This window comes from Hylaeus anthracinus, unplaced genomic scaffold (assembly GCF_026225885.1).
Source record: "Hylaeus anthracinus isolate JK02 unplaced genomic scaffold, UHH_iyHylAnth1.0_haploid 12001, whole genome shotgun sequence".
Lineage (NCBI taxonomy): Eukaryota > Metazoa > Arthropoda > Insecta > Hymenoptera > Colletidae > Hylaeus > Hylaeus anthracinus.
Window position 1 is genome coordinate 3,655,570 of NW_026534348.1, and position 25,809 is coordinate 3,681,378.

General features: G+C 38.7%; 7 protein-coding genes and 1 pseudogene across 9 annotated transcripts in view; 4 read left to right on the forward strand and 4 right to left on the reverse strand.

The window, feature by feature from the left end:
- LOC128891079 (glycerol kinase) overlaps positions 1-11,796 on the reverse strand; it is a 17,660-nt gene extending 5,864 nt beyond the window's left edge. Inside the window, exons 1-2 of one of the 3 annotated variants that reach the window (XM_054150267.1) lie at positions 11,650-11,796; positions 8,411-8,708 (exon numbers count right to left, since the gene is read on the reverse strand). In XM_054150267.1, the coding sequence (XP_054006242.1) occupies positions 8,411-8,576 (166 nt within the window). In that variant the 5' untranslated portion in view covers positions 8,577-8,708; positions 11,650-11,796. Of the gene's footprint in view, positions 1-8,410; positions 8,709-8,799; positions 9,127-11,649 lie in introns of those variants that run through there. The other 2 variants (XM_054150268.1, XM_054150266.1) reach the window with 2 other exon arrangements.
- A 621-nt stretch (positions 11,797-12,417) lies between these two features.
- On the forward strand, positions 12,418-12,771 carry LOC128891083 (cytochrome c oxidase assembly factor 4 homolog, mitochondrial). The gene is made up of 2 exons (XM_054150273.1): positions 12,418-12,551; positions 12,630-12,771. The coding sequence occupies exons 1-2, from the start codon at positions 12,447-12,449 to the stop codon at positions 12,735-12,737; spliced, it is 213 nt and encodes a 70-aa protein (XP_054006248.1). The 5' UTR covers positions 12,418-12,446; the 3' UTR covers positions 12,738-12,771.
- Positions 12,748-13,398, forward strand: LOC128891082 (peptidyl-tRNA hydrolase 2, mitochondrial). Its single transcript, XM_054150272.1, has one exon. The coding sequence runs from the start codon at positions 12,748-12,750 to the stop codon at positions 13,165-13,167; it is 420 nt and encodes a 139-aa protein (XP_054006247.1). The 3' UTR covers positions 13,168-13,398.
- A 576-nt stretch (positions 13,399-13,974) lies between these two features.
- Positions 13,975-17,969, reverse strand: LOC128891080 (integral membrane protein GPR180). The gene is made up of 5 exons (XM_054150269.1): positions 16,422-17,969; positions 15,842-16,349; positions 15,633-15,770; positions 15,306-15,561; positions 13,975-15,240 (listed from the first exon to the last, which is right to left on the reverse strand). Exons 1-5 carry the CDS (start codon positions 16,796-16,798, stop codon positions 15,050-15,052), a joined length of 1,470 nt encoding a protein of 489 aa, XP_054006244.1. The 5' UTR covers positions 16,799-17,969; the 3' UTR covers positions 13,975-15,049.
- A 1,565-nt stretch (positions 17,970-19,534) lies between these two features.
- On the forward strand, positions 19,535-20,709 carry LOC128891081 (histone H1A, sperm-like). Its single transcript, XM_054150270.1, has one exon. It carries the CDS (start codon positions 19,658-19,660, stop codon positions 20,309-20,311), a length of 654 nt encoding a protein of 217 aa, XP_054006245.1. The 5' UTR covers positions 19,535-19,657; the 3' UTR covers positions 20,312-20,709.
- A 271-nt stretch (positions 20,710-20,980) lies between these two features.
- On the reverse strand, positions 20,981-22,676 carry LOC128891084 (histone H2B-like; annotated as a pseudogene).
- Positions 22,677-22,920: 244 nt separating this feature from the next.
- On the forward strand, positions 22,921-23,394 carry LOC128890550 (histone H2A). The gene has a single exon (XM_054149119.1). It carries the CDS (start codon positions 22,981-22,983, stop codon positions 23,353-23,355), a length of 375 nt encoding a protein of 124 aa, XP_054005094.1. The 5' UTR covers positions 22,921-22,980; the 3' UTR covers positions 23,356-23,394.
- Positions 23,395-24,708: 1,314 nt separating this feature from the next.
- LOC128890551 (histone H4) lies at positions 24,709-25,151 on the reverse strand. The gene has a single exon (XM_054149120.1). It carries the CDS (start codon positions 25,065-25,067, stop codon positions 24,756-24,758), a length of 312 nt encoding a protein of 103 aa, XP_054005095.1. The 5' UTR covers positions 25,068-25,151; the 3' UTR covers positions 24,709-24,755.
- Between the last annotated feature and the right edge of the window lie 658 nt (positions 25,152-25,809).

Consider the following 25,809-nt stretch of genomic DNA (forward strand, 5'->3'; position numbering starts at 1 on the left):
AGAGAGAGAGAGAGAGAGAGAGAGAGAGAGAGAGAGAGAGAGAGAGACGGCTAATTCGCTGCCGCGGGAGTCTCATTATCCCTGTCTCCTCCTCTTAACTCGTTGCCAGCCATCGTGAAATTCGAGATAAGTTACAGGGACACCGCGCTATTGCTTCGACGGACTCGTTCCTGCTGTACTTATCGCGTGCAGTTTGGATCAATTGCGACGAATGGGGTCCAGGGGTTCCGGGTTACAGCCGTAACCTGCATACTATTTTTAACGCGACGAACTACAGATTCATGGAGAACGACGTACAACATTTACAATCCTATACCTCGAGCGGATCGTTATAACAGTTTCCGAGACTACGGCGACCGACCGCTGGTCGATGACCGTCGCCTGTTTACACGGATAAAGATTTTTCGCAGCGACGGTTACCGTTCCAGTCCGAGACCTAGCGACGATTATACTAGCGTCGTTTCGAAACGAGAATAACCGGCAGCCGGTCGTTGTATAAGAAAAATTAGAAACGAGGTAAGTAAAATCGTCACCGAGAAGTGGACAGAGTGACGCGTCGACTGTAACGATGACGTCGAGTAACTCTTTCGCGAGATAAACAAGTCCTCGTGGTGTAACGCTTTAACCCTCTCCACTCGAGATGTCTATTGTGTTCTCACAAGGGAAGGCTCAGAAATGATACTCACCGATCGCAATGAAATTTGGTAGAGCGATAGATCTAAACTAAACGTAATTGTAAGTTCCAAAGAAACGAAACCCGAAGAAAAGTTACCGGTTGACTGACAAGGGAAGGCACAGAAGTGATACTCACCGATTGCAATGAAATTTGGTAGAGCGATAGATCTAAACTAAACGTAACTGTAAGTTCCAAAGAAACGAAACCCGAAGAAAAGTCACCGGTTGACTGACAAGGGAAGGCACAGAAGTGATACTCACCGATCGCAATGAAATTTTGTAGAGCGACAGATCTGTATCTAGAATAAGCGGATTTTTGAGAAAAGTTAATTTAAATATGTAGTGAAAACCCATAACGAGATGCATTCCTGTTGCTAACACAACTTACAGTTGCATGGGCTTTTACTACATATTTAAACTAACTTTTCTCAAAAATGGTTATAGCCATCTGCAGCTAATATTACAGTTACGCTTATTCTAGATGTAGATCTATCACTCTACCTTTCATTGCAATCGGTGAGTATCGCTTCTGAGCCTTCCCTGGTCAGTCACCGGTAGATTTTCTTTAGGTTTCATTTCTTTGGAACTCGAAGTGTCAAATAACATGATTGTCGTTGAGGCAAAGGTGATCTGATTCTCGAATCTCGAATTAAGAATCTCATTTTCGAAGTCGATATAATCTTAACATTCGTGACAATAGAATCCTACGAGAGCATCTCGAGTTGCTTATAGATACCAGGAAAAAGAGCCTCGAGTGCAAAGGGTTAATATTATCCTCTCTCTTTACTTAGCGTTATTGTTAGATCTTTGGTTTACTCTTCGCGTAGAGTAAAGTTTACAAGGACAGTCCAGCAAACCTGTCCTTTTTTCGCGACGCTTCGCGGATGAGTACGCCATTAAAGTTTTTATCTGCGGCATAACTTCTGAAAAACAGTTGGATAACAACCGGTCGGTCATCGAATCGACATCGTGGAATTAAACGCGTTGTCTGGCGATAACGCTAAAAACTCATCGCGACGTAAGAATTTCGTAAAACTACTTATCGGAATCATTGCCATCGGCAGATAAACGACTTCGGAAACCTCTGCAAACTTTCCAATGAAAAGTTGAGAGGAACGGCTCGAAAATATTTCCGATAAATGAACTGCTATAAAATTTATAGTCTATTGCAAGGACGAAGCGAACGGGTAAAGTACCGATCACGGATTACGTAACGGAAACCAATAATAGAAATAATGGAGAAAAAAACTTACAACCTATCTTAGACGAACAGGAAGACTTGTACAACATTATTACCTGTCGGTTCTTATTACGATATTATTGCTCTACTCATCTGCGACAAACTAATTGTAAAACGTTGTTATCGTTATTTCTATCGTTAGTTTAATATTATCGTTGAAGACGCGTTCTACCAGTTATTCGTGTTCGAAGAAGGCTATTAACCTCTCGAGGGACGAATTTTAAATGGACTTCAGTGACGTACAAATATGCTGTCTCACTTAAATATACAATGCGGTGTAATAAATATTCGTACAAGAATCAATTCTGTAATTCTATTCAAATAAAACTTCATACATTCATTCTATTAATAAATTTTTAATGTAGATTTCGCGTAAATTAAAGTTTATTACTTTTAACGTTAACCTCTTATTTCTTTTCTCGTTAGCGTTATTTTAAACTGGTTGCCGTACGAATACTTCTTAGACCGACTGTATCTGTGTTTCGGTGTACGTACACGTTTTAATTCGAAAAAGTATTGCGATCGTAAGTAACGCCAATTTCAGCATAAATACGTACACAATGTTTCGATATCGAACCCGGAGAGGTTAACGTCTAATAAAATGATGAAAAAAAAAGAAGAAAAAAAAAAGAAGAAAAAAAAGGATCATCTCTCGACGTTTAGCGCGTTCGACACTCGTTAGATATCAAATTGATTAAATTCCCTGATTAAATTCCCCGATCGGGAAAATTCGCACGTTACGAGTACGTGGCTTACGACGAAGCAGTCCGCGCGAAAGAAACGGGGTCGTTTTAATGGTCCCGATTCCGTTTTACCGCTGGTTCTTATTTGCGTCACGGAATGGTATTATATATAAACGCAAACACGGAGCATCCAGCGGCACGTGCAACGCGACGTGTGCACGGAAGTGCACGCGTGCAATCCTTGCCCCGTCTTTCGACGGAATGCATCGCGACGTGTGCACGTCACGGAAAGAACGGCTCCGATTGGCCCATGCCGCGGAGGCTCGTCCGTGTGTACAGGCCGCGATGCGTCATTATCGAGCGCTTAGGCATCCACATTTCGGCCCGAAGGACTTTTTCCTCAGCAGTCGCGTCTACGCGAGTTGCATTACTCTACCGTGCACGTGAATTCCGACGGAATTATTCCGCGAACGGCCGCTCTCGATTTCGAGCGGTAGCCCGTCGTATCGATTACGTTGGATAAGCATTCGCAGGTTGACGCGGTATACACAGACTTCGCTGAGGCGTTCGATAGGGTCAATCACGGCGTATTAGTTGATAAACTGTACTCCTTTGGAATACAGGTCATCTTACTGCGATAGATATTCGGCTATTTGACTGGCAGACAACAGATGGTTGTCTCCTACCATGGAAAAATATAAAGTCCATGCAGCTCCGCTCTGGACACTTGGGATACCACCTATTGGCTTAGAAATGTTAGCACACAAAGATGAAAAACTGACCAATGAAGACTGGAAGAACATATTTGATAACTTTTGTCGTAAATATCCTACATTTACACGTGTATATACCGATGGCTCCCGAAGTGAGGAGTATGGAACTGGGGCAGCTTTCTTCTCTCAAGTTTCGGTTAAGCACAGTCCAAACAGCTTCAACAGTGTCATTCTCAGCCGAAACATACGCTCTTCTTCTAGCCTCGAAGTATATCGATAGTAATCTCCAAAACCAAACTAAATTTATCATATTCTCTGATTCTATTGCCACGCTGTTACCCTGTTCTGCTATTCACCGGCGATAACTTTGTTACGACTGTTTGCTGGTTTGTAAATTTTTGTTTGTCTTGACATCTGTCCACTGTGCTTGTTTATAACTGCTACACTGTCTCAATTTCATAATGGGCTACGACCGTATATATCGAAATAAATAAATAAATTACCCCTTCGCGAAACCCAGCAAGAAATCGAGAAAACTCGGCGAAACTTTTCGAATTCGTACGAAAATCATTATGCTAAAATTATCTGGTCTAGATAACTCGAGCTGCTCGAGACAATACCGCGAGGCTGTCGGACCCGAGTCACCTGTCCTATTTCCGACAGGGCGGTCCAGCCAGGGTTGATGTGAAATTCAAATAAAGGGCCAAGTGTTCGAAATAACGTTTCAGACGTCGTTTGCGGTGTCGTTTGGAAATAATCGAGATTGGAATTGAACAGGGATTACGAATGACGAAGTTATTTAATCACCGCGATAAGAAGGTATTGCCAATAAACTTTGCACAGCAGGTGTTCCAGATAGGCTTCGATATAATAGACGTTTCGAGCAAAGTCTGGTATATCGCTGTCGTCGTTTACACGAGTCAATATTTATTTTCCTGTCTACACGTTTATTCGTCATGTTTGAGGAAAAAGATGCGAACAGACTTAATTGGCATTCGTAGTCATGATAGATGTAATTTTATCTCGTAATGTAGCGTTGTAATTATAACGTTGTAATTATGTTGTATTACATCTCCCATACAGGAACCTATTCAACGCGTGTATTCGAAGATTATTATAAACAACACCTTTGCCATTTCCTTTTTTCACTACGCATCGACTTCGTTCTGTCTTTTTGCTGTATCGATCTTTCAAACAACTCACACGATAAACGCTTAAAATAAATACGGTGCGATTACAGGTTACGACGAAAGGATGGCCTTTGAAACATATTTGACAGTAATAAAGCAATTATGTAATACACTTAGCAAACTGGCTCCGCTGCCAAAAAGTGAGTTTCACTCGCCCCGTAAATATGAACGGTTATAATTGTTTTTCGAGTCTCGAGATCCCACGTACATTCTACCGTAACTTTATTTCAAGAATGCTTCGAAGGCAAACAGTCTGGCGCTGTTGCGCCGTGAAAAGGTTTCTGGCCGAGTCAACGGCTGAATGGACGTCGACGTAAAATTGCACACAGGTAGAGGAACCGGCTAGAGAGTTGCAATAGCACGGTTATCAGGTGTCGAATAACGATGTTTAGAACAGGTAAAGGAGGATGCCAGGTCATTCCGCTGTTAAAGAACACAGATGTGGAGATGCAACAAATTTAAGAACGAAAGGAGCATCAGGAGGAAGAGTTTAGAGAAATTGGGAGTTAAAGGAGCCTCGTCAATCGAAGACCTATTGAAAAACATAGACTCACGGATAGTAAAAATAATTGCAAAATTCTTTTCTGACTGTGACATAGTTGTATTCTATAGAAATTAATTTCGAAGGTATGGTTACAACTAGACTGCGGACCTTTGTGCATTTATAGGAATTTTGCATGTGCAAAAACCCACGAAATGCTAACAGTACGGTAATAAAAAAGATTGACGGTAAAGTTCGTGTTATGATATTTACAGAATAAGATACATTCTTATTTAGTTGTTTAATTTTCGTAAGCACGTTCGCAAAGATTTTATCTTGCATGAAAATCCGCAGTCTAGTTATAACTTGTAACCAAAAATATTGTACATTCCTTGTGTTATTTTTTCGACTGCATCTATTACGACTTTATATTTGAATCGTTAAAAGAGATCGGCAGACGTGCCGTCGGCTGCATAACCGGTTCGATTACGTTCCCTCTCGCGATGAGTCGATACGTGTACGCATCTGTATTAACAGAAATGAGTCTCTCGGATTGCTTGGCAACGAAACACCGACACGAGAGACGTCGATCTCGTGATGTTTCACGCGATACGTTAATACACCACCCGACGATACGCGCGCGAGTCAGCTCTGGTTAATACCGATTGCAAAACGCGCGGAATCGTATCTAAGTACATATCCAAGTTGTATCTAAGTACATATCGACGGGTCTTATCGTTCTACCGAAACGTAGATAATCGAACAACGAAAGAACCTATCGAGATCTCCGATAAAAATAAATACAGTCGATACGAAGAAACAAATTTTCATTTCCTGCTTCGCGGACATTCGATGAATTCGAATACCATTTTGAGCCCGCTTTCGAAGACGTCGGAGCGTCGTTACCTAATTTATCAGCTCGGTTACGTGTCAAGGATACGCGTTTATTTGGATGAAATGTTTGGCAATAAATACAGGCCGGTCAAAAACACGCGGTACACCTAGAAACGAAAGGGTAGCGTTTCTACTTGTTACGATAAATTCGAGACGCGAAGATTCGGGGTAACGCGTGTTTCGAGGGGACCCAGGGAACCCAACGTTTTACGAGAACGACGGTAAATTTATCTACGCGCTCCTTGACACGCATAAATAAAGATAAAATATTTGCCTGTTAGTGCTAACCTCTCGAGGGACGAATTTCAAACGGAACATCATAAATCAAATATTATTCTACATTTTCTGTTTGTTTCTCGATCTTTTTGGTTTCTCGTTGTACCTAGTATAGAATCTCTGGAACACCCTGTACAGATACATACATCGATACTCATGCGCGGATGGCATGCTGGTACACGTACACACGCTTCTAGATGACGTCACGTCGCGAGGCACGCGGGTCGCTGGTCATACCGTGCCCTTTTATTTTTGGCAAGACCACCGATGCACCGCACGGCCGTGACTACACAGTGCACACCTTTGTTCGTCCTCTTATACATCACATCGAAATCAGACCTGCCGTCTAAGCGATATGCTAATCCCCGAATAACGAGGAATTACGCAGGGCTAATTAAAATGAACGCTTTAATCGACAGTGAACGGTTAAAGGTCGATCCGCGCTTATCGAGTATGTATCGTCGGCCGAGATATCTCGGTTAACCTTGGGATTTACGTTCGAACAAGTACGAAATCCCTAAAAACATGGCGCAACGGTATGTCGCAGTGCTCCAGACTCGTGCTTCGATCTCGTTTTATTAGGTTGTCCCGAAAGTTTCTTTCGCTTTATTAATAAGTAATACGTGCGCAATATCTGATGTTTTATGTTACATTACTGAATCGTGCACGATTCATTTTGCTCCGTTACTGTTACAACATGAATATCTATGAAATTAGATGGTTTATTTGTATAAACACGACCGCAGAAAATAATCGGGTGCAACTCGCGAAAGAAACTTTCGGGACAACCTAATATTTAAATAAAATAAAGAAATTACATAACGCAAGACGAAGAGAATTTATTTTTAAATAAACAAATATAGACGCTTTTCTGTATACGTGTACCCATGTTGGCAAAGTCGTAACAAAGGATGATTTGTAACTACCTAACCGGAAGCGGAGTGGAATAGACAGTACCTCGTTAACCCCTACCGCTCGAAGAATTTCTTCGATGTAATTTCATGTTAATGTTGTTAACGGGGGAGGGTCAAGTAAAATTCAAACGAAATTTTTAACGAAAATTTGGTGGATTTTTGATTTCAAATAATTAGAGTGATCTGTGCGTTGCACGGCGCATTTTCGAGAAGCCTACTTCAAACAGCTGCTGTTCATTCATTTATGAATATTTTTACATAAAAAAAATTATATAGATTATCTAGATGCTACAAAATATCAAGTAATTAGCTACGAAATATCAAGTAATCAGTTGTAAATAAATATATATTACGCACTCTTCAAAAATAATTCGCGAAGGAGCGGTTGTTTACTTGACCCTCCCCCCTTAAATGAAACTCTCCGATCGACACTGAATCGATATTAAAATATAATGTATACAGGGTGTCCCAAAAATGTTGTAACACCTTGAAAGAGGTGGTTCGGGAGGTGATTTGAAACAACTTTTTCCTTAGCGAAAATGTTGTCCGAGGTTTCGTTAAGGAGATATTAAGGGAAAACCCCGACCAATCAGAGCGCGAGTATGCCGGTTGAGCGTAGGGTACGCGCTAGCCGGCTTCGCTCATACGCTACCGCGGCCGCTCCAACGGTATCCGCGCGCTCTGATTGGTCAGTGTTTTCCGTTAATATCTCCTCAACGAAGCCTCGGACAACATTTTCGCTAAGGAAAAAGTTGTTTCAAATCACCTCCCGAACCACCTCTTTCAAGGTGTTACAACATTTTTGGGACACCCTACATATTACTGCTTAAAGTTATGTTGAGATTCTCCTTATATTTCGAAATAAAACTGCATAAATAAATTGCATGCAGGAATCGCATGGAATGAACGACTATATCGAGTTAATTATCGTACAAGGTTCATTCATTTATCCAATCAAATCATTCGTGTTACCATAACTAAGTTGGAATAAAAGGGGCCAAGTGGACAAAGTAAACAATATAGCGTGTAAACCGTAAAATGTTAATTAAAACTTAAATTCCATAAATTTATTCCCTTTACTCGATTCACGTTGCCATAAATAAAACTAAAACCGACTGGATATCACGCATGCCGCCGTGGAGGCGTCAACAGAGCCCGAGGGGTGTTACAAATTACAAACGTGCAAAAGCAAAAGAAATTGCAACCTAGATTCCCTGACCTAAATTATCGAACGGGTACTGTAATCTTTGTTGAAATAAATTTCCTCCAGAGCTCCGTTAACAGTCGATATTACCGAGGAATACCGTGGTTAAACACAGGAGGTACGAAGTCGATTCGACTCACCTCTTTCCTTAAACGAGTAATATTTGAAAATGCTCGTTTTCCGGCCGGTTTGGGTGCGCTCGAGCTCCGCGAATTTCTTCGTTTCATCGAACGTTTCATCCTCCTCGTTGTCCACCTCCGTGTCCTCTTGGTCCTGGGGCTTCACGTCCCCGTTCTCCTCCTCCATGATCCACGGATCGATCGTCCTCTAACAGACGGCACGCGCGGGTTCCTTCTCCGTGGAGCAACGTGGAGAAACGACGGGTTTACGCGCGTGCGATCGCGTCGAGTCTCGTGGAACTCAAGAAACCCTTACCAACTGGAACGAGAAAAAACGAGAGAAAAAGGATTGGCTGAGAGTGATCCGTAGGGCGAGCCGATCGGTGTCGAAGCTCGTTTATTTAGCGCACCTTCGCGATGCATCGAACACATTCGGCCGAGAGAATGCGCGAGACTCGCCACCGGTGCTTCTGACTCCTTCTGCTTGACTTTTCTTACCTCCCGCTTCGTCTCGCGCCGCGGCCCATATTACGAACCGTTTCACGTTCGGTCTCGTCGAACGCTACTCCGTGTGTCCGTCTCTCGTGGTCATGGCCAGCGACGACACTAAAATTAAACCGTCCAACGCGCGATGTACGAACCACGAACCCGCGTTTCCCTCTTAATTCCGCGCGTGATCGCGCCTCCGTTTCGGAAGGTGTTGAAAATCATACAATAGCCCTCTACTCTCCGCTGATTGGTCGGAACTCGCCGTCGAGCATCTAACTGCCCAGAGGGGAAAAATGAACCGACTCGAGCCGCTTATCCGGGCTTATCGAGGAATCGTAGGCTGTTCCGCTAGAAGAGAGCAGTTTTTGCGATATTTTCTCTACATTCTCTATTTCGGATAACAGAAACGCGTTGCTTGCTACGGTTAGATGCCGTCGAATATAAAAGTCCAACACAAATATGAAAATTTACGTGCAATAAACGTACCAACGTTGCTTCGATCGACCGATATCTGAAATTCTTTCATCATTTTAGAAGAGTGAAAATGTCCGTATTTATTTGCGCACCAGACTCTCGTTAAAACTGGTTAAATCAAGACAGCGCGTCGTGCCATTACAGTTTCGTATTTTTGTGAATTGTCGGGAAAAAAGTCGTCACGCTTTTCAAGGACAACGGCGTTTAAAAATGCATCGGTTATCGTGCAGCAAACGCGACTCGAAATTACCGCCTCGCTATCGATCGGAAACGTTGAATTTCAATTATAAAAACCTGTACTCGATCTATTAAATAAAACTATCTATTTGTAACCGAGCTGCTTACACGGATTTCGTTATCGACCGTGTCAATGGACAACCCGTTAAAAGTTTCGTGCTCGTGATAATGCAATTAATATTGGACTCGTAATAAGAGATATAACGGTAATTGAATTATCGCGATAAATTACGATTGCGAAATATCATTGTATATTTGCATACTTGGAACGATGCCTGACGAAAAATGTATAGATTAATTCCCGTTTAAGCTCGGTTAACGGATCCGTGAAAATGTGAACTTTGATACCCATACAGGACAAAGGCCTCCTAATTGATAATACACGAGACACGTTATCGGTCTAGACAAATGTTTTCTATAACCGGTTCGCAAAATATACGGTAACGAATGCCAGCAAATCGATACGTCTGTCGACAAGCGGAATAAATTACGATAAAAAAAAAACGTACAAGAAAAAATATTGCAAAAGAGATAGTCACAATTTACTTCCACAGTGAGTTTTACAAAGTAAACAATCGATTTTCGATGACGACGCGGGTAAAGTGTGTACGTGAAGTACCGGAACATTGATGTGACCTGTAAATAGGCCGCATAATGCGTAGGTTCTTTCCCGGGAAGCATCAGACTATCCGACAGTAGAGTTTCGCTCTGGCCTTATATACGAATCGAGTACCCCACCGAGCACTTGTGAGAAACGTACGAATTATTCGTGTCCACCTAGCGGCTTACTCGGTACTACTCTTGCTATTTATCGTTTCGTTGCCACCCCACCAGTGATGGACATTCGTGGAATTTTTCCTGATCATGCGCATTGGAGCGAGCGTTGCAGTCCTCACCGCTGTATACACTTACTTAGAATTTAGGGTACCATTGGATCCCAGTAAGGAATAAAATATAATGTTCTCTTCTTTTCCTCGATGATTCCTGACGTGAACGGTTGCGATTCATTATCCATTTTTTTTCTAATTTTCCCTAATATTACACTCACGAACACTAACACTCTTCTACTTAATTTGTCCGTCAAAAACGCGGGAAAATTTCACAGGCCCCTTAAATCCACCTCCTCTGGCGATTCGGATACATGTATGGTAGCAGACGACATGTAGCTGTGACGTCAGCTTACGCATGCGCAGAAAGGAATTCCTCGAAGGAAAAATCCTACGAATGTCCATCACTGCACCCCACCATGTCGCGTAGCGCGAAAATATAAAAACACATCTTAATTCGGAATCAGAAAAATCTTATTTTTTTTAAAGACACGAAGCCAAAGGAACTCTGTGATATCTGATAGATATCACTTTATGGCGGATAATAGTACGAAATTTAATATCCAATTTTCGATTTTTTCGAGTAAATAACGAATGATCTCTTTGCAAAACACGAACGTGTATTTAATCTTGTATATGATGTCGACTTTTTACACGAAGCTAACAAAAAACGTGAACCTCAAGCCACGGATTTACTCGTTCAGTAATTGAAGTACTACTGATTAGAATAATCTATATAAATTAGGGTGACCACGGCCTTGTTCATCAGTCCGCTTGTCGCACCTAATATATACTTTGGGTGCAGTAACTACATACGCTAATGCGGTAACGATACAATTTTTACGACATAAAACAAGGATACAAGTTTCGCAATTACTAATAATTGTTGGCAGGTTATTTTGGTACAAACATATTTACGAAAAGGTTTATGCTTTTACGTTTCTTACAGCAAATGAAACGTATTTTGAAAAAACGTGGGTACACATAGAAAGATGCAAGAATCGAGTAAAATAATGATCATCTTTCCCAGCGTTCGTATTCAACGTGCGTCACCCACGTGCTATGGAATTATGGGATTGTTATGTCACCTTGCGATTTACAACGATGAAAGAATGACACGGATTACGGTTAAAATGTCTTTATTGTGTAGTTTCTCTCGACCGATTATGATGCTTTTCGAACGAGGAAAATCTTTTAATTCACCGTAACGAGACAAGTACAGTAAATACTTACGAAAATGTTACGATTGACGGCCGGCGGATGAACGCTCGCCCCGATCTGAACCCAATCGCAATTATTACTCGAACACGCGATCATCGACACCTTTTTCAAGCACACACGTTGGTAAATGGCACGCGATACGGAATAAAAATCAAAGGTCGCGATGTTGGCGGGATAAGCACCGAGATATCGTAGATGTCATGCTTTCAACCACACTACGCCATGGCTTGTTGTCGTCTGCTGCAGAACTCGGTCATCAGCGGCCATATGTCGAAGCTAGCGCCGTTATGGACCACTTACTCGATTATAAATTTTACAGATTTTCTAGTTTTCTGACAAAAGCAGACAAAAGTGTTTGTTACTTAAAAAGATCGCACTGAAAACGCTTGTAATACAATTAAATTGAATAAATAATTAACGGTATCTGTATCGTTATTTCACGCTTGACTAAACACCAACAATTTCTTATTTCAATGTATATTTTAGCCTAAGAAAGAATTAACATTAGTAAATAAATTCCTTTCGCATCTGAATCATTTTTAACTCTTTACTTTAACTGTAAAGATTTCTAATTCCTTCGTTCTTATCCGGAATGTCTAATGCCTTGAAGTTAGATAATAATTACATTCGATATCGATCATCGATATATGTATATATATATGGGTTATGTTGCTTAATCTGATATTTGTGCGAATGTTAAATTACAAAACGCACGTGAAAATTATTAACCTAAATTTATAAACTATTCAAACATGTTTATTAGATTTTAAAAATTAGTCGATGTTGCATGTACATTGCTTGAGTTTAATATGACCGTCGATTCGAACATAACCATACAGCAACAAAATGTTGAAGATCCTGTTGAGGAGATGTTAAAGAAAACAGGCTGTATGGAATTGCATTACGAAGTTCAAGTATTAATCTTACAGATGCATTTCAACATTGAAATACTGTAAAGCACGCAAAAATGTAATGCTTAACCATGATTCCAGGAGTGCATAGCAGAAACACAGGACTGGCGAAAGTGTCGCGAACAAGTACAAAAGTTTAAGGTATGCATGGAAGAGCATCAAAAACAGCGGGAACGAGCATACTCTTAATTTAATAAATATGTCAGCAATATTAAATTATGTAAAACGTTTATGTAATTATACTTTAAAGTACTCAAATATTGACTGCAAAATGATAATTGTCGTGAGATCAGACATAGCTATGGGAAAAGGAAAGACTGCAGCTCAGTGTGCTCATGCAGCGGTAGAATGTTATCGTATAGCGTTAAACAACGTCAAGCATAAACAGGTATTGGAATCCTGGTTATTGAGTGGTCAACCTAAAATTGTTGTAGGAGTACCTAACGAAGAAAGGTTACTATCAATAGCTCGTAGTGCTCATAAAGTTGGTCTCATTTGTGCTATAATAAAAGATGCAGGTAGAACTCAGTTACAACCTGGTACCATCTCTGTACTTGGAATTGGACCAGGTCCAAAGGAAGTCATAGATAATATTACATCAAAATTGAAATTAGTATAAGATGCTTTTGTACAATATGTAATAAAGGGTTATTTTATTATGAGTATGCAAATAAATTCAACTCATATTAGGACCTTTCAAATCTGTTTCAATTAATACTTTATTAACATGTTAAAACTTTGTTTCTCTCTACCTAGCTTCATACATATAGAAATAAAATGTATCTTTTCAAAATTCTATGTACCAAAGAACATACGTCATGTGTAGATTAAAACATGCTTGACTGCTTTCCTTTCTGTTTTTTAATAGTGTATAGTATAGAACACTGCATGCAAGATTTATGCCAGCACAATTTGCATGTCTATTGTTTGTTTTAATAAATGAAATATTACTATACTAGTTACATAATCGCATACAGAAGTATTGATACATATAAAACAAGTACTTAACCAGTAACAAATTCATTTTCAAGTTTTCAATTCTGATATATATTCTTTCGAACTTGGTCTTGTATAAATAAATTAAAACAAAACATTATACTTTGAACATAAATTTCGTCTTTTTTCTTATTTCTATGAGTACCAATATATATAAAACATTGCACCAACATTTCAATACATATGTATGCGGCTTATAAACATTCTAAGAAAGTATATATTTTATTATTCTAATACTCGTTTTATTACAAGATTGAGCAAAAATGTTATAGGAAACTTCTGTGCGAACACAAACTTATATTAAGAAATTTAATTTCGGCATAAAGTATCCGTATTTTATGTTTTAAATACTTTATGTTGGTGCACTTTTATACAAAGAAAAGGTAAAAATTGTTATAAGAACAAAGAAATATAGATACGATACCCTCTGTTATTAAAATACATATAAAAGTTATATTTGTAATGATTTGATTGATTACTTGAAATGTAATACAGTGTATGGATTTTTAATGTAATACTGACAAAAATTACAAATGCATAAAGAATACTTTTCTTTGTGAAAATCTTGTGTATAATGTACTAATGCACAATTTCGTTTATACATGTTATAGTTATACATGCTTCTATGCAAATACATTCCGTTAGATTAAAACGTGAAGAAAGTCACACTGATGTAAATTTAAATTTTCATATTCTTTCAAGCGCGCGGTGTAGTAATTTTCGTACAGAGCGAATATTATGTAATTACAAAATGTGGTATCGGTGGTACCATACAAAATGTGTACCATAGTACAGGATTTGAAAATTTCTTAAATATAATTTTATAATTACCTTATTAAATTTCCTAGATGTAATCGATAAATAGCAATGAAAAATAAGTTGAAGATTAAAACAGTGTCGTTAACGTTAAACAGATATGATTTAAGAGTATGACATGAGTAAACTAAAGTTGTCGGATTACGTTGTAGCGCTAGGAGGAATGTTTTTAATAACACTGTAAGTAAGTAGAAATGAGCAGTATGAGACTATGTATACCTGATTATCACTAGTCATAACACATCATACTAATATTAAATATTCGACAGCTAAATGTTACCGTTATGTACATTGACATAAAAGTTATAAATATACATTCATTACACATTATCATTATATATTACATAAACATCGTACATTAACATTATGATTCAGTATCTACAAATTGCTACAACTTAATCGTGTATTTGTTTCCTTGATAAACGATAAATTAATTACCCAAAGGTACTCATATCATACTCACCCATTTTAGTTTTCCTGCGTCAATTATTGACTTTCTATCACATATATGAATTTGATTATTAGTATATCACTAATTACAGAGTGTGCAGAATACATCAGTCTCAAGTAGCATGTAGCAGAGTATTATCAACCCTATAAAATTTTACCATTTGGCAAATATAGCACGCATCAAACTATATAAGTTTGAGTTCTTATCTGTGTAGCCCTTTGTCATTTGTGATCTGATGTTAAGTAATTATTTTACTAAGTTCTGGAGGTTCTACGTAATTGTTCAGTACGTGTGGTGCTTCGTTGAACTCGTCGAGCTCATCGCCGTTGTCTGCTCCTTGTGCGAGTAAAAAGTATTGTTCGCTCCGTGTCGGCCAAAGTAAACGTGCCATTACACAATACGCAAAAAAATCAGCAGAGTATGTAATACCTGTAAATCCATCAAACAGTGTAAAAATGATAAATTACGTTAGGATAATATTATAGTATACTTACCTAACAATAATTTAAACCTCCACAATGCGCTTACTTGAAGGGCTATGAGCGCTATGATAGGTAGATAAATGAACCAAACTAAAGAAGATGCGCCAAAGTGAAGTAAAAAGTTTAATTTTTGAGTATTATGCTCGTATGTCATGGTATTCCGTAACTCGCATAAAAACCAGATCATTATTGCACTTCGAAATAAAAGAATGAACCAGCCTGGCCATGTCTGATATTCGTCAATATCTTCGATAATATCGACCTCTGTCTGAAAATATTAAATGTACGTTTGCCATAGATTATATTCTTGCATAAAAACTCATACAAATAAAAACATACCATGTTCCATACATATAGCAGAACATGGACCATTCCATAACAAAGCCATATAGCAAAAACTAATGGCTTCCATGTTAATTCCATTCGTGTTACTGCCCATCCTTTGGCAAGTAAGAGAAGCAATAACATGAATGATGTCTGAAACATTCAAAAGAAATTAGTAACTTTTAAACCAATGTATATAAGAACATGATGTAAATAAAACTTACTCGCGATAGAATATCAAAAATATCTCCAGCAACTTCTAACTGTTCATAGCCAACTCCATCAAGAGCAAATTTGATCACGTGTATCAAAATTAAACACACCGCTATAAACTCTAATATCAGACTAGCAGTGAATAATCTCGTCACAGGGTGCTTTTGTAATCTCACTGCATATAACTGTAGTGGCACAAGTATAATATAGCACGTGAAAAACAGCAAGTACAATTCAATGGTGTTTTGTCTATCGTACGAAAACTGGTATGTCAAACTATTTAGGCCGCTAGTATTTGGATTACCATTTACTAGCCAAATATCGTACTCTAATACATCGTGTTTGTCATAATATTCCCACTGACAGGTAGTCGTATTTCTGTAGCATGCCACTAAACTCATGTACCAAAAACGTGGCTGCCAAAAATCTTGTATGACATATGTGAATTGGTGTCCCTTTACGATGTTCCATATGGAATCTTCGTCTGGGCATAGTTTACCTTTCAGGCAAGGTACTCTCCTTTTTAGAAAGAAAGAAAAACTTTGATTAATTCTCATGCATCATGTCAAGCGATATAATGAAACTACATACCTCAAAAAGTCTTGACCTTCCTCGTTACAGTGTACATCGTAAGAGCTTTGATTCAAGGTGTTAAACATAAGAGTACAAGCAGTACTCTTATCTTCCAGGGTACGATTACCATAATACTCTATAAAATGACCTCGATCCAAGACTGCCAAGGTAATCGGCTCGGAGAAATTCGTTCTCGACGTTACATTGCCGAAAATGTATCCGTACGAATCTTTCTGCCGATGACGATCGGTCTTTTGGAAACCAAATTTTACGAGAAATCGAAAAAACTCTTTTGTATTGAAAGTACCCGAAATATGAGTGGTTTCGACGTGGTCGATCCGTGACAGGATACACGACGCGAAACAAACCAATAATATCTTTCGAAATATCGTCATTGTTACGTGCAACTCGATGTGTGGTACCGTCTTCCAAACTGGATGTCAAGAAGCACCGATAATTATACAATATCTTAACATTTTCTTCTTGTTCGACACAGCTGTTACAAAGGTCGCCGCTTTATTCTACATTTCGCGAAGCTTTCGCACGCGTCGAAAGGCACCGTTCGACGAAATTGTCATCTTGAAGGTTCCACGGGCAAGGACACATCACACACACACGGCAAATCATTCGAAAATAACACCACGCGTTTCATCCGCTAAACGTTAATGACCCATACTTCTGATTTGAACTCGAGTTTTCCTATTGATTTTCCCCACCCAAAGAGACACCGGCCGCTGCAAAACGTTTTGTCACTACTGTTACCGCACGCCTCTTATGTAGAGACTTTCCGTGTTCGCATAAAACGATGCACCCTCGGTTATCGTGTATCGTTAATTACAACTTTTATTCCCTTAATTCCAATTTCAAATCACGCGAAAGAAATCCATCGTTTTCAGTTTGATTTCACAGCAAAGAAAACTACCACATAGTATATATATAGGTGACAGCTGTCAGTTTACGATCACATTTCGTTTCGAATTGATTATTACAATTGTTACGAATGTGGATATCGGACAAATTATTCGGAACTAGATTTAACGTAATAATACGATGTAGTTTTAGTGCACATAACCTCAAAATGAAAGTCGAGAATGTGTACGAACCTTGTCAGAATTTGAAAGCAAATAAAATTACTTTTCGAAAGCCTCAATTAGTGTGAATTAACAAATAAAAATAAAATAGAAGTGCCCCAAATAATACTATTTACTTTTCGATTCCTTATTATGGCAGATAAGTCTATGTATCTGTACATCGTCGATATTTATCATTATCGAATTAAAATAATTAATAATTATATCGAAAATTTTAATGTCCATGTTCCCAATGTCCCAATTGTCCGTGTGCACAATTTCATTCGCGTGCATTTCTTATTAAGATTAAACATTTTTAACTCCAAAATTAAATAAAGGTCTTATTTCGAGGTCCAAAATCAATCGAAAGTGGCTTCATATTTTAAGTTTTGCAAACTTTAATTGCATGATCGAGAATGCGTATTAATATTCTTCCTAGTATGTATATGCTCAAAACTGCTGGCGCACCCTATCATTGTTTTGAGTTTACTTCTATGGCTACGTTTCCAAATCATCTTCTTTGTGCCGTCTTTTATCTGTACCTTCGATAAAAACACGTCGAATATTATAGAATCGACAAACTACAAAAAATGTCCTTTCTCCGATTGCTATACATCTGATGTTAAATATATTACTTTGTGAAAACATGTAAATTCTGACTGCATGTCAACGGACAGAAAGAAGGATTCCAATCATGAAGAAATGGAAAATGTCGATAGCGGCAATATACTTAATTACCTTGACACGAAAGTCCATAGATAACGTATTACTAAATACTATTAATCTCTAAATATTATTTTCCGACTATATTTAAACTTAAACAATATCTGAAACAAAATGTCTACTCTAGCAGACGAGTATTGGTCTTGCGTGACACGTTCATTTGTTTCGATAATTTTTTCATGTGAAAAGTAAAACGATCCCCAATCTTATCCTATTATCTTATTTCCTTCAAAAGGACTGCAACATTTATGTACATTCTATTTTACATTAATGTAGCAAGTGTTAATGTTTTCATGAAATAATAAGGGCCACCATTTTTATGATCGTGGAAGAAAACATTTCGTTGTCATTTTGTAATCTAACCTTGACTGTGTCGGATATTTTACAATATGACGCATTTTCCCCAAATAATGTTTCCATTGCACTCAACATATTCGAATCAGCAGATAATAAAAATTCATAAAAATAGAAATCATTCCACAGCGAATTACATAGTCCTACAGTTGTATTATGAATATGTACCTTTTCGTTTCACAAAATTCCTTTCTTTCTTAACCTCTTTGCTTCCGTCGATTTTAACGCTTCTGCGAGAATAAATATACTTATCCTAAAAAATCCATGAATTGGACGTAATACTGCATAAATAATATTAACTATTTGCGCCTCGTTGTTGCACGATGAGGTTATGACTTTCGTGACTTCCTTGCAGTCGCATCGAATTCATTTCATTTCAATTGACGAAAAATCACACTTTCTACGTTAATTCGATCGTTTTATTCGTCTATCGTTCCATTAATTTATACTTGGTACAAAATTTTATCAATTTTGTATTAGGGATCGTCTGCTTATAAAATATCAAACCAACCTTTACAATGCACTCTTCAGAGACACAGATGCCGGCACCACCTATTTTAAACTCATAATTTCGAAAGATCGAGCGGAACTTGGACCAAAAATCGTCCATATGTATAACCGCTTGTCCCATTACGATCATTTAAGCTGATAATTTCGTGACAATTTCTCGATAAATCGGTAATTTCTAGTGTTTTTCCACGGTGTACCCTAGTCTGGCGAAAAGACGCTCGCCGGAAAATCGTGCTGTGCCGGAAACCAGACGGCATTCATCGTTCAATGAAAACTGAAAAATGAAACTAGATACACGTGGCCGTTTGTTTAAGTCGTCGTTGGTTTATAACGGGCTTCAGGTTTTGAGCAATCGCCTATTAAATCGGACGATTGTTTACCGCTTCACCGTTTTTCTAGAAACTCGTCGCTCAACATATCCGACGGTTTCTCTCCATGGTCCGTGCCCGCTGCCCGTATACGCTGTACCGCAGGGTGCGAGATGCATCAGAGTACTGTCAGTGGACCTTCGATAATCACCTGCTCATTAAATAACAAGTTTGTTGTGCAGTTTTGTGTGAGGGATTAACAGTAAAGATTACGGTAGTGAAGAAAATAATGGAGGACAAAGGAAGTGCTGGAACCACCGCGGTGGAGAATGCCGATAGCAGCCCTGCGAAGAAAAGTACCCCGAAGGGAAAGTCTACAAAGGTCCAACGGACCAAGTCCTCGCATCCGCCGACTTCCGAAATGGTGAATGCTGCCATTAGGGAACTGAAGGACCGCAAGGGATCCTCTCTGCAAGCTATCAAAAAGTACATGACGTCGACGTACAAGGTTGATGGCGAGAAGCTGGCACCGTTCATCAAGAGGTACTTGAAATCGGCCGTTACATCTGGTGCTGTTGTACAGACAAAGGGCAAGGGTGCTTCCGGATCGTTCAAGCTCTCCGTGACGAAAGGAACGGAATCGAAGACCAAGGTTCAGCGTCCAGTGAAAGCGGCCGAACCCAAGAAATTGAAAATATCCGTTGAGAAGAAAACGACGTCTGTACGTAAACCCGCACCGAAGAAATCGCCGAGCCCGATGAAGAAAGCCGCAACCGCGAAGAAATCTCCGAAGAAAGCTGCCAAGGTAGCTGAGAAGCCGAAACCGACGAACGAAACGAAACCTGTGTCGAGGAGCCGAAAAGCGAAAGCACCAGCCGCTAAGACAAAGGCACCCAAGCCAAAAAAAGCGGCAGCGAAATCCGTTAAAACCGCCAAGAAATAATTAAGTTACGATTAAACAAACAAATGGCCCTTTTCAGGGCCCCAATTATCATTTAACAGGGAACAATTTTTTTAATAATCTAGAACAGTATTAGTTTAGGAACCACACTGTGATACGTAATATAAGAAATCCTAACCTAGATTGTTTTTTACGCGACGTAGAATAAGGATCAACACATTTCCGTGTTAAGAGTTGAAATTAAAATAAACAACTTTCAAATGATACTTTGTTTATTTATTAACGAAAATATTAACGTTTTAACACTGCATAAAATTCACCTTCTGAAAATTAGGTTATGTTTACTCGTAAGTTTCAAGAGCTAAAATTAAATTCTAATGTTATCGAAATTATATATTTTCAAATTTTTCGTCTACTGGATAAATACATCTTTCCATAAATACATCTCTCCATAAAAATAATTCAATTTTTATTTTCATAACCTAGCGATCTTTTCTTATCTAAACTACTCTTGATCCGTTATACAGGGTGTCCCAGCCTTAGTGATACAGCGCTCTAACTCCAAAACTATCGGCTAAATGGAAAATTTCAAATACGGAAATTCCATGGTAAAGTGGGACTCGTGTTTCAGCGAGAAGGAATTTTTGTTAACTTTCTTATTTAACAAGATATAATGTTTTTCAAATGGAACTATATATATTTTTTTTTATACTATACGATAGTATTGGATTGTCCGGAAAGTTCGTGCCCTTTTTTGGTAGGTGACGTTAGGACAGGCCTGAATATATCAGAACGATATCAGAACGGACGGAATATTTAAATTGCCTGAAAGATGGAAAAAGGTTGTAGATCAAAATGGCGCCTACATAACACTAAAAAATTTATACTAAAATTTAAATATACTGCGTTCCAATTTTCCTTCGAAAACGGCACGAACTTTCCGGACAACTCAATACTTTTCAAGACGAATTCATTAAGCTTTAATGTATTTACCCGATTTTTATTAGTTTTCAAGCTATAATACTTCAAAGTTTGATAATTTTCAAGGAAAAAACTCGGTTCGACCCCGGGTGGTTCCATTGATGCGGTAAGCACCATGGGGTTCTTGAAATCGATACGGGTTTCGTTTGCGATTCCAGGCCCAAGGAAGGAAAACGGGAAAAGTATTGACTGCTACTGATGCATTACTTGTAGCGCCGAGAATTTTCTAGGTACGCAATAATTTTCCTGTTTTCCTTCCTTGGGCCTGAAATCCCAAGCGAGACCCTCGGTATCGATTTCAAGAACCCCATGGTGCTTACCGCATCAATGGGACCGGCCGGGACCGAACCAAGATTTTTCCTCGAAAATTAGCAAACTTTGAAGCGAATAGGTCGGCCTGATTTCCCCAATGAAAATGAGTTTCTATGGGCTGAATAGGTCTATTAATTTCTTGACAGCAATTTCAACAGGGTCGGCGCAAGGCAGGTTCAGCGCGTTCGCCGGAACCCGGCCCCGCGTTTTAAAAGGCCCGCGGTCTATGAAAATTACTGAATTAAAAGGCATCGATTTTGATTAACTTTTTACAGAATGATGATACCATTAACAAATACAAGAAATTTTTTTAGTAGCGCTGATTAAATTGAAAGGAGTGACAAAAATCATCAAAGTATTATTATTTAATATTCATGTTACAAAAAACATATAATATGCAACAGCATTTGTAAATAAATAATTCCTCGTTGTAAAATTTAAGTGTAGTATTTGAATATGAATCCAGGCCCCGCAAAAGGTCACGCCGGCCCTGAATCTCAATAATCACAATTTTGGATTACTATACATAATTAAAAATTGATGCGACAAACAATAAGAGTTTACTTTGACATCGAACAATTTATGAAATTTCGGACTGAAAAATAGCTAATTCAGTGATTTGGATAGTTGAGTATTGAATGAAGTTAAATTTAAAATTAAGAATATTCGTGAAAATAAGATTGTTGTCCCTATATTTGATTAGATGTCGTGGGCCTGAAAAGGGCCTGTTATGTAGCGAGTATGTTCACTTAGAGCTGGTATATTTGGTAACAGCTTTGGTTCCTTCGCTGACTGCGTGTTTGGCAAGTTCACCAGGCAGTAGCAAACGTACAGCAGTTTGAATTTCCCGAGAGGTTATGGTCGACCGTTTGTTATAATGAGCCAGCCGGGATGCTTCGGCGGCGATACGTTCGAATATATCGTTCACGAAACTGTTCATTATGCTCATGGCCTTACTGGAGATACCAGTGTCCGGATGGACTTGTTTCAAGACTTTGTAAATGTAAATAGCATAGCTCTCTTTCCTCCTTCTCTTCTTTTTGTCAGTCTTGCCTATATTTTTCTGGGGTTCCGAAGTTCTCTTCACCGCTTTTCAATTCGCTTTCGGTCGCATTGTCGCAAAATAAGTCTAACAATTTCAAATTTAAAAGCTTCGAAACATACGTCAATGTACAAGTTACAAATGCGAATGATAGTTAACACAGGTTGCACGCGGTATTTATGACGCAAACGGTAGCGGCACCCGACCAATCGGAACGTAGCATCCCCACTTGTCGCACGGTCGTGCGACCCGATTGGTCGACCGGAGGTAGCAGCGACCGCTATATAATAGGAGCCAAGCGCTCCGAAAAATATTATCCAGTGATACTTCGGCATCGAACGTTTTCGTTTTGAAAGTAAATACCTTGGTATACATCATGTCTGGACGCGGAAAAGGCGGCAAAGTTAAAGGAAAGGCAAAGTCCCGTTCGAACAGAGCTGGTCTTCAATTTCCTGTTGGTCGTATACATCGTCTCCTACGTAAAGGAAATTATGCCGAACGTGTCGGTGCCGGTGCTCCGGTATATCTGGCTGCTGTAATGGAATACTTGGCTGCTGAAGTTTTAGAATTGGCGGGTAATGCTGCTCGAGACAACAAGAAGACCAGAATTATTCCACGACACTTGCAGCTGGCAATCAGGAATGACGAAGAATTGAACAAACTGTTGTCTGGAGTTACCATAGCTCAAGGAGGTGTTCTGCCTAACATTCAAGCAGTCTTGCTACCAAAAAAGACCGAGAAGAAAGCATAATTTGCTTCATCTACATTGACACTAAACGGCCCTTTTCAGGGCCACCAAATCCAGTCAAATATAGGAACAATAATCTTGCTTTCACGAACATTATTAACTTCGTGTTTAACCTAATTCAATGCTTAATTATTCAACTGACATGAAATGAAATATTCATTTTTCAGTACATTAGTACATCTTCAAAACATTAGATATAGAACTATTTAAGGTACATTTTTTAATGTTAGTACTTGCATTCGTTTAGAGGAAATGCTTTTAGAGAATTATGCTTCTAATAACGAAAATATTAATCAAATTTGAATGATGTTTATTTACACAAGTGTGCATATGTAGTTTCAACAAGCAACCGAACGTTTCTAACTTGTTCAAAAATCATTTTCATATTACGAATGAACAAGTTTTCCTTAATATTGTTATTATAACCTAATACAACTTGTTAAAAGATTTGAACAATCTTATGATGTGTATTGTTTAATAGATTTTTAACGAAGCTTAATGTAACCACGTTAGGTTATGTTCAAACGATGACATTAAGACATTTTTAAATTTATATTCTAAAAATATTGATTTTACGATTGTAATTAATACGAAATCTCTTCTATTATCCACTCTAGTTATATTTTCTGAGATTTATTGTATTGCTAGCACGATTCTCTTAGTGGTGTAATGGAAATCAATATTATTATATGAATAATTTATTGAGAAGCCTGCATTTAGATGCGTAATCGACGTTTTGTCGCTTCACATATCTTCTAAAGAAATACGTTGATATGAAAGTGAAAAAGCAAGATCTTAATATTATCGACAAAATTAAATCTGGCAACACCGTGCTCCGTAAGAGTCCACGATGAGTGCAAGGTAGACAGACGCCGAGATGTGGCAACATCGTACAGCCATTGTGTGTCATACTTCTAGAACTTCGAGTCGATACTCGAACCTCGCATTGGACAGAAATAAAGTCTTCGACCTTTTCCAGCAATATTTATGTAATTTGTACAATATTAAATTCCATTCAATAGTCGCCACTACATACTATTTTTCATATATAAGTTCCAAGTTTCGCGAATTCGTAACATGAAATTTTCTTATACGCAGTAGCATGACACGATGCTTCCAAAATATTCATAGCAAAATCTTTGATAAATGTAATAAGAGTCGTGTTTCGAACTTACGAATTCATTGTTTACTTAACACATCACGTATTTTGATTATAAAGCATAATTTCAAACGTAACGTTTCTTATCAAAATCCAAAATGTATTCAACAAGGGTTTCGGTAACTTATTACTTATAAGGATAAAGGAGAAAGCAGGAAGTTCACCAGAATTGTTCGCAAGTTTTTAAAATTTGTGGCCCTGAAAAGGGCCGATTGTTGATAGTCGCACGTCGAAGACTTTGTCCTTAACCTCCGAAACCATACAGAGTACGTCCTTGCCTCTTGAGAGCGTAGACTACGTCCATGGCAGTCACAGTCTTTCGTTTTGCGTGTTCGGTATAGGTAACCGCGTCACGAATAACGTTTTCCAGGAAGACTTTCAGAACACCACGAGTTTCTTCATAAATCAGGCCAGAAATACGTTTTACACCGCCACGACGAGCCAAACGACGAATGGCAGGCTTCGTGATACCTTGGATGTTATCACGAAGTACCTTCCTGTGACGCTTCGCTCCTCCTTTTCCCAATCCCTTTCCTCCCTTTCCACGGCCAGTCATCTTGAAATTCTCTGGACGCGAAACTTACAAGTTGTCAGTGGTACGAAAGCAAATTACTTCTGATGCTCGAAAGCAGTTTTCTGGCGGCTTTTATAGTCCTGGAACGTTGCAGCTCCCACCGCTACTCCGCCAGCCAATGAGGAGCCGTAACGTGTACGAACCGAGGTTATATAGGGAAGGTTGCGCACATCTGCTTCGACGGTTAGTTCATTGCGAGCAGAAGGACGGACGGTTCTATTGTTCGGTGAAATGGCGCGCATAAATCAGTGCGACAACGTAAAGAAAAAACTTGAGAAACGGTCCAAGGACAAATCGATAAAGGAGATACGTCGTTATCAAAAAAGTGCGAAATTATTGATATCTAGGGAATCTTTTAAACAGCTTGTTCGGGAAATTGCACAGAACTTGCAAAGAAATAGAGAATAAATCAAACGTTCAAGTTTCTGTGCTCGAATTGTGGATTTTACGTGTTCTGTGTGTTATTGTTAAACAGATAAAAAGAGGAGATACGCTAAGTAAACGGTTCTTTTAAGAGCCAACAGACTTTCAAAGGAACAGCTCTGCTTTCGAGAAAAAAAGAATTACCATGCTTATCGACCATGCGTGTCTTTCTTTATTGTCAATTGACGTCACAATTTTTCATAGAGGATTACTTTAATTCTGTAACGAAGATCGAAGAATAGTTACGTTTGGAAAGTCGTAAAGTAAAGGTCTATTTACACATATCCGTAACGTGTCAGTT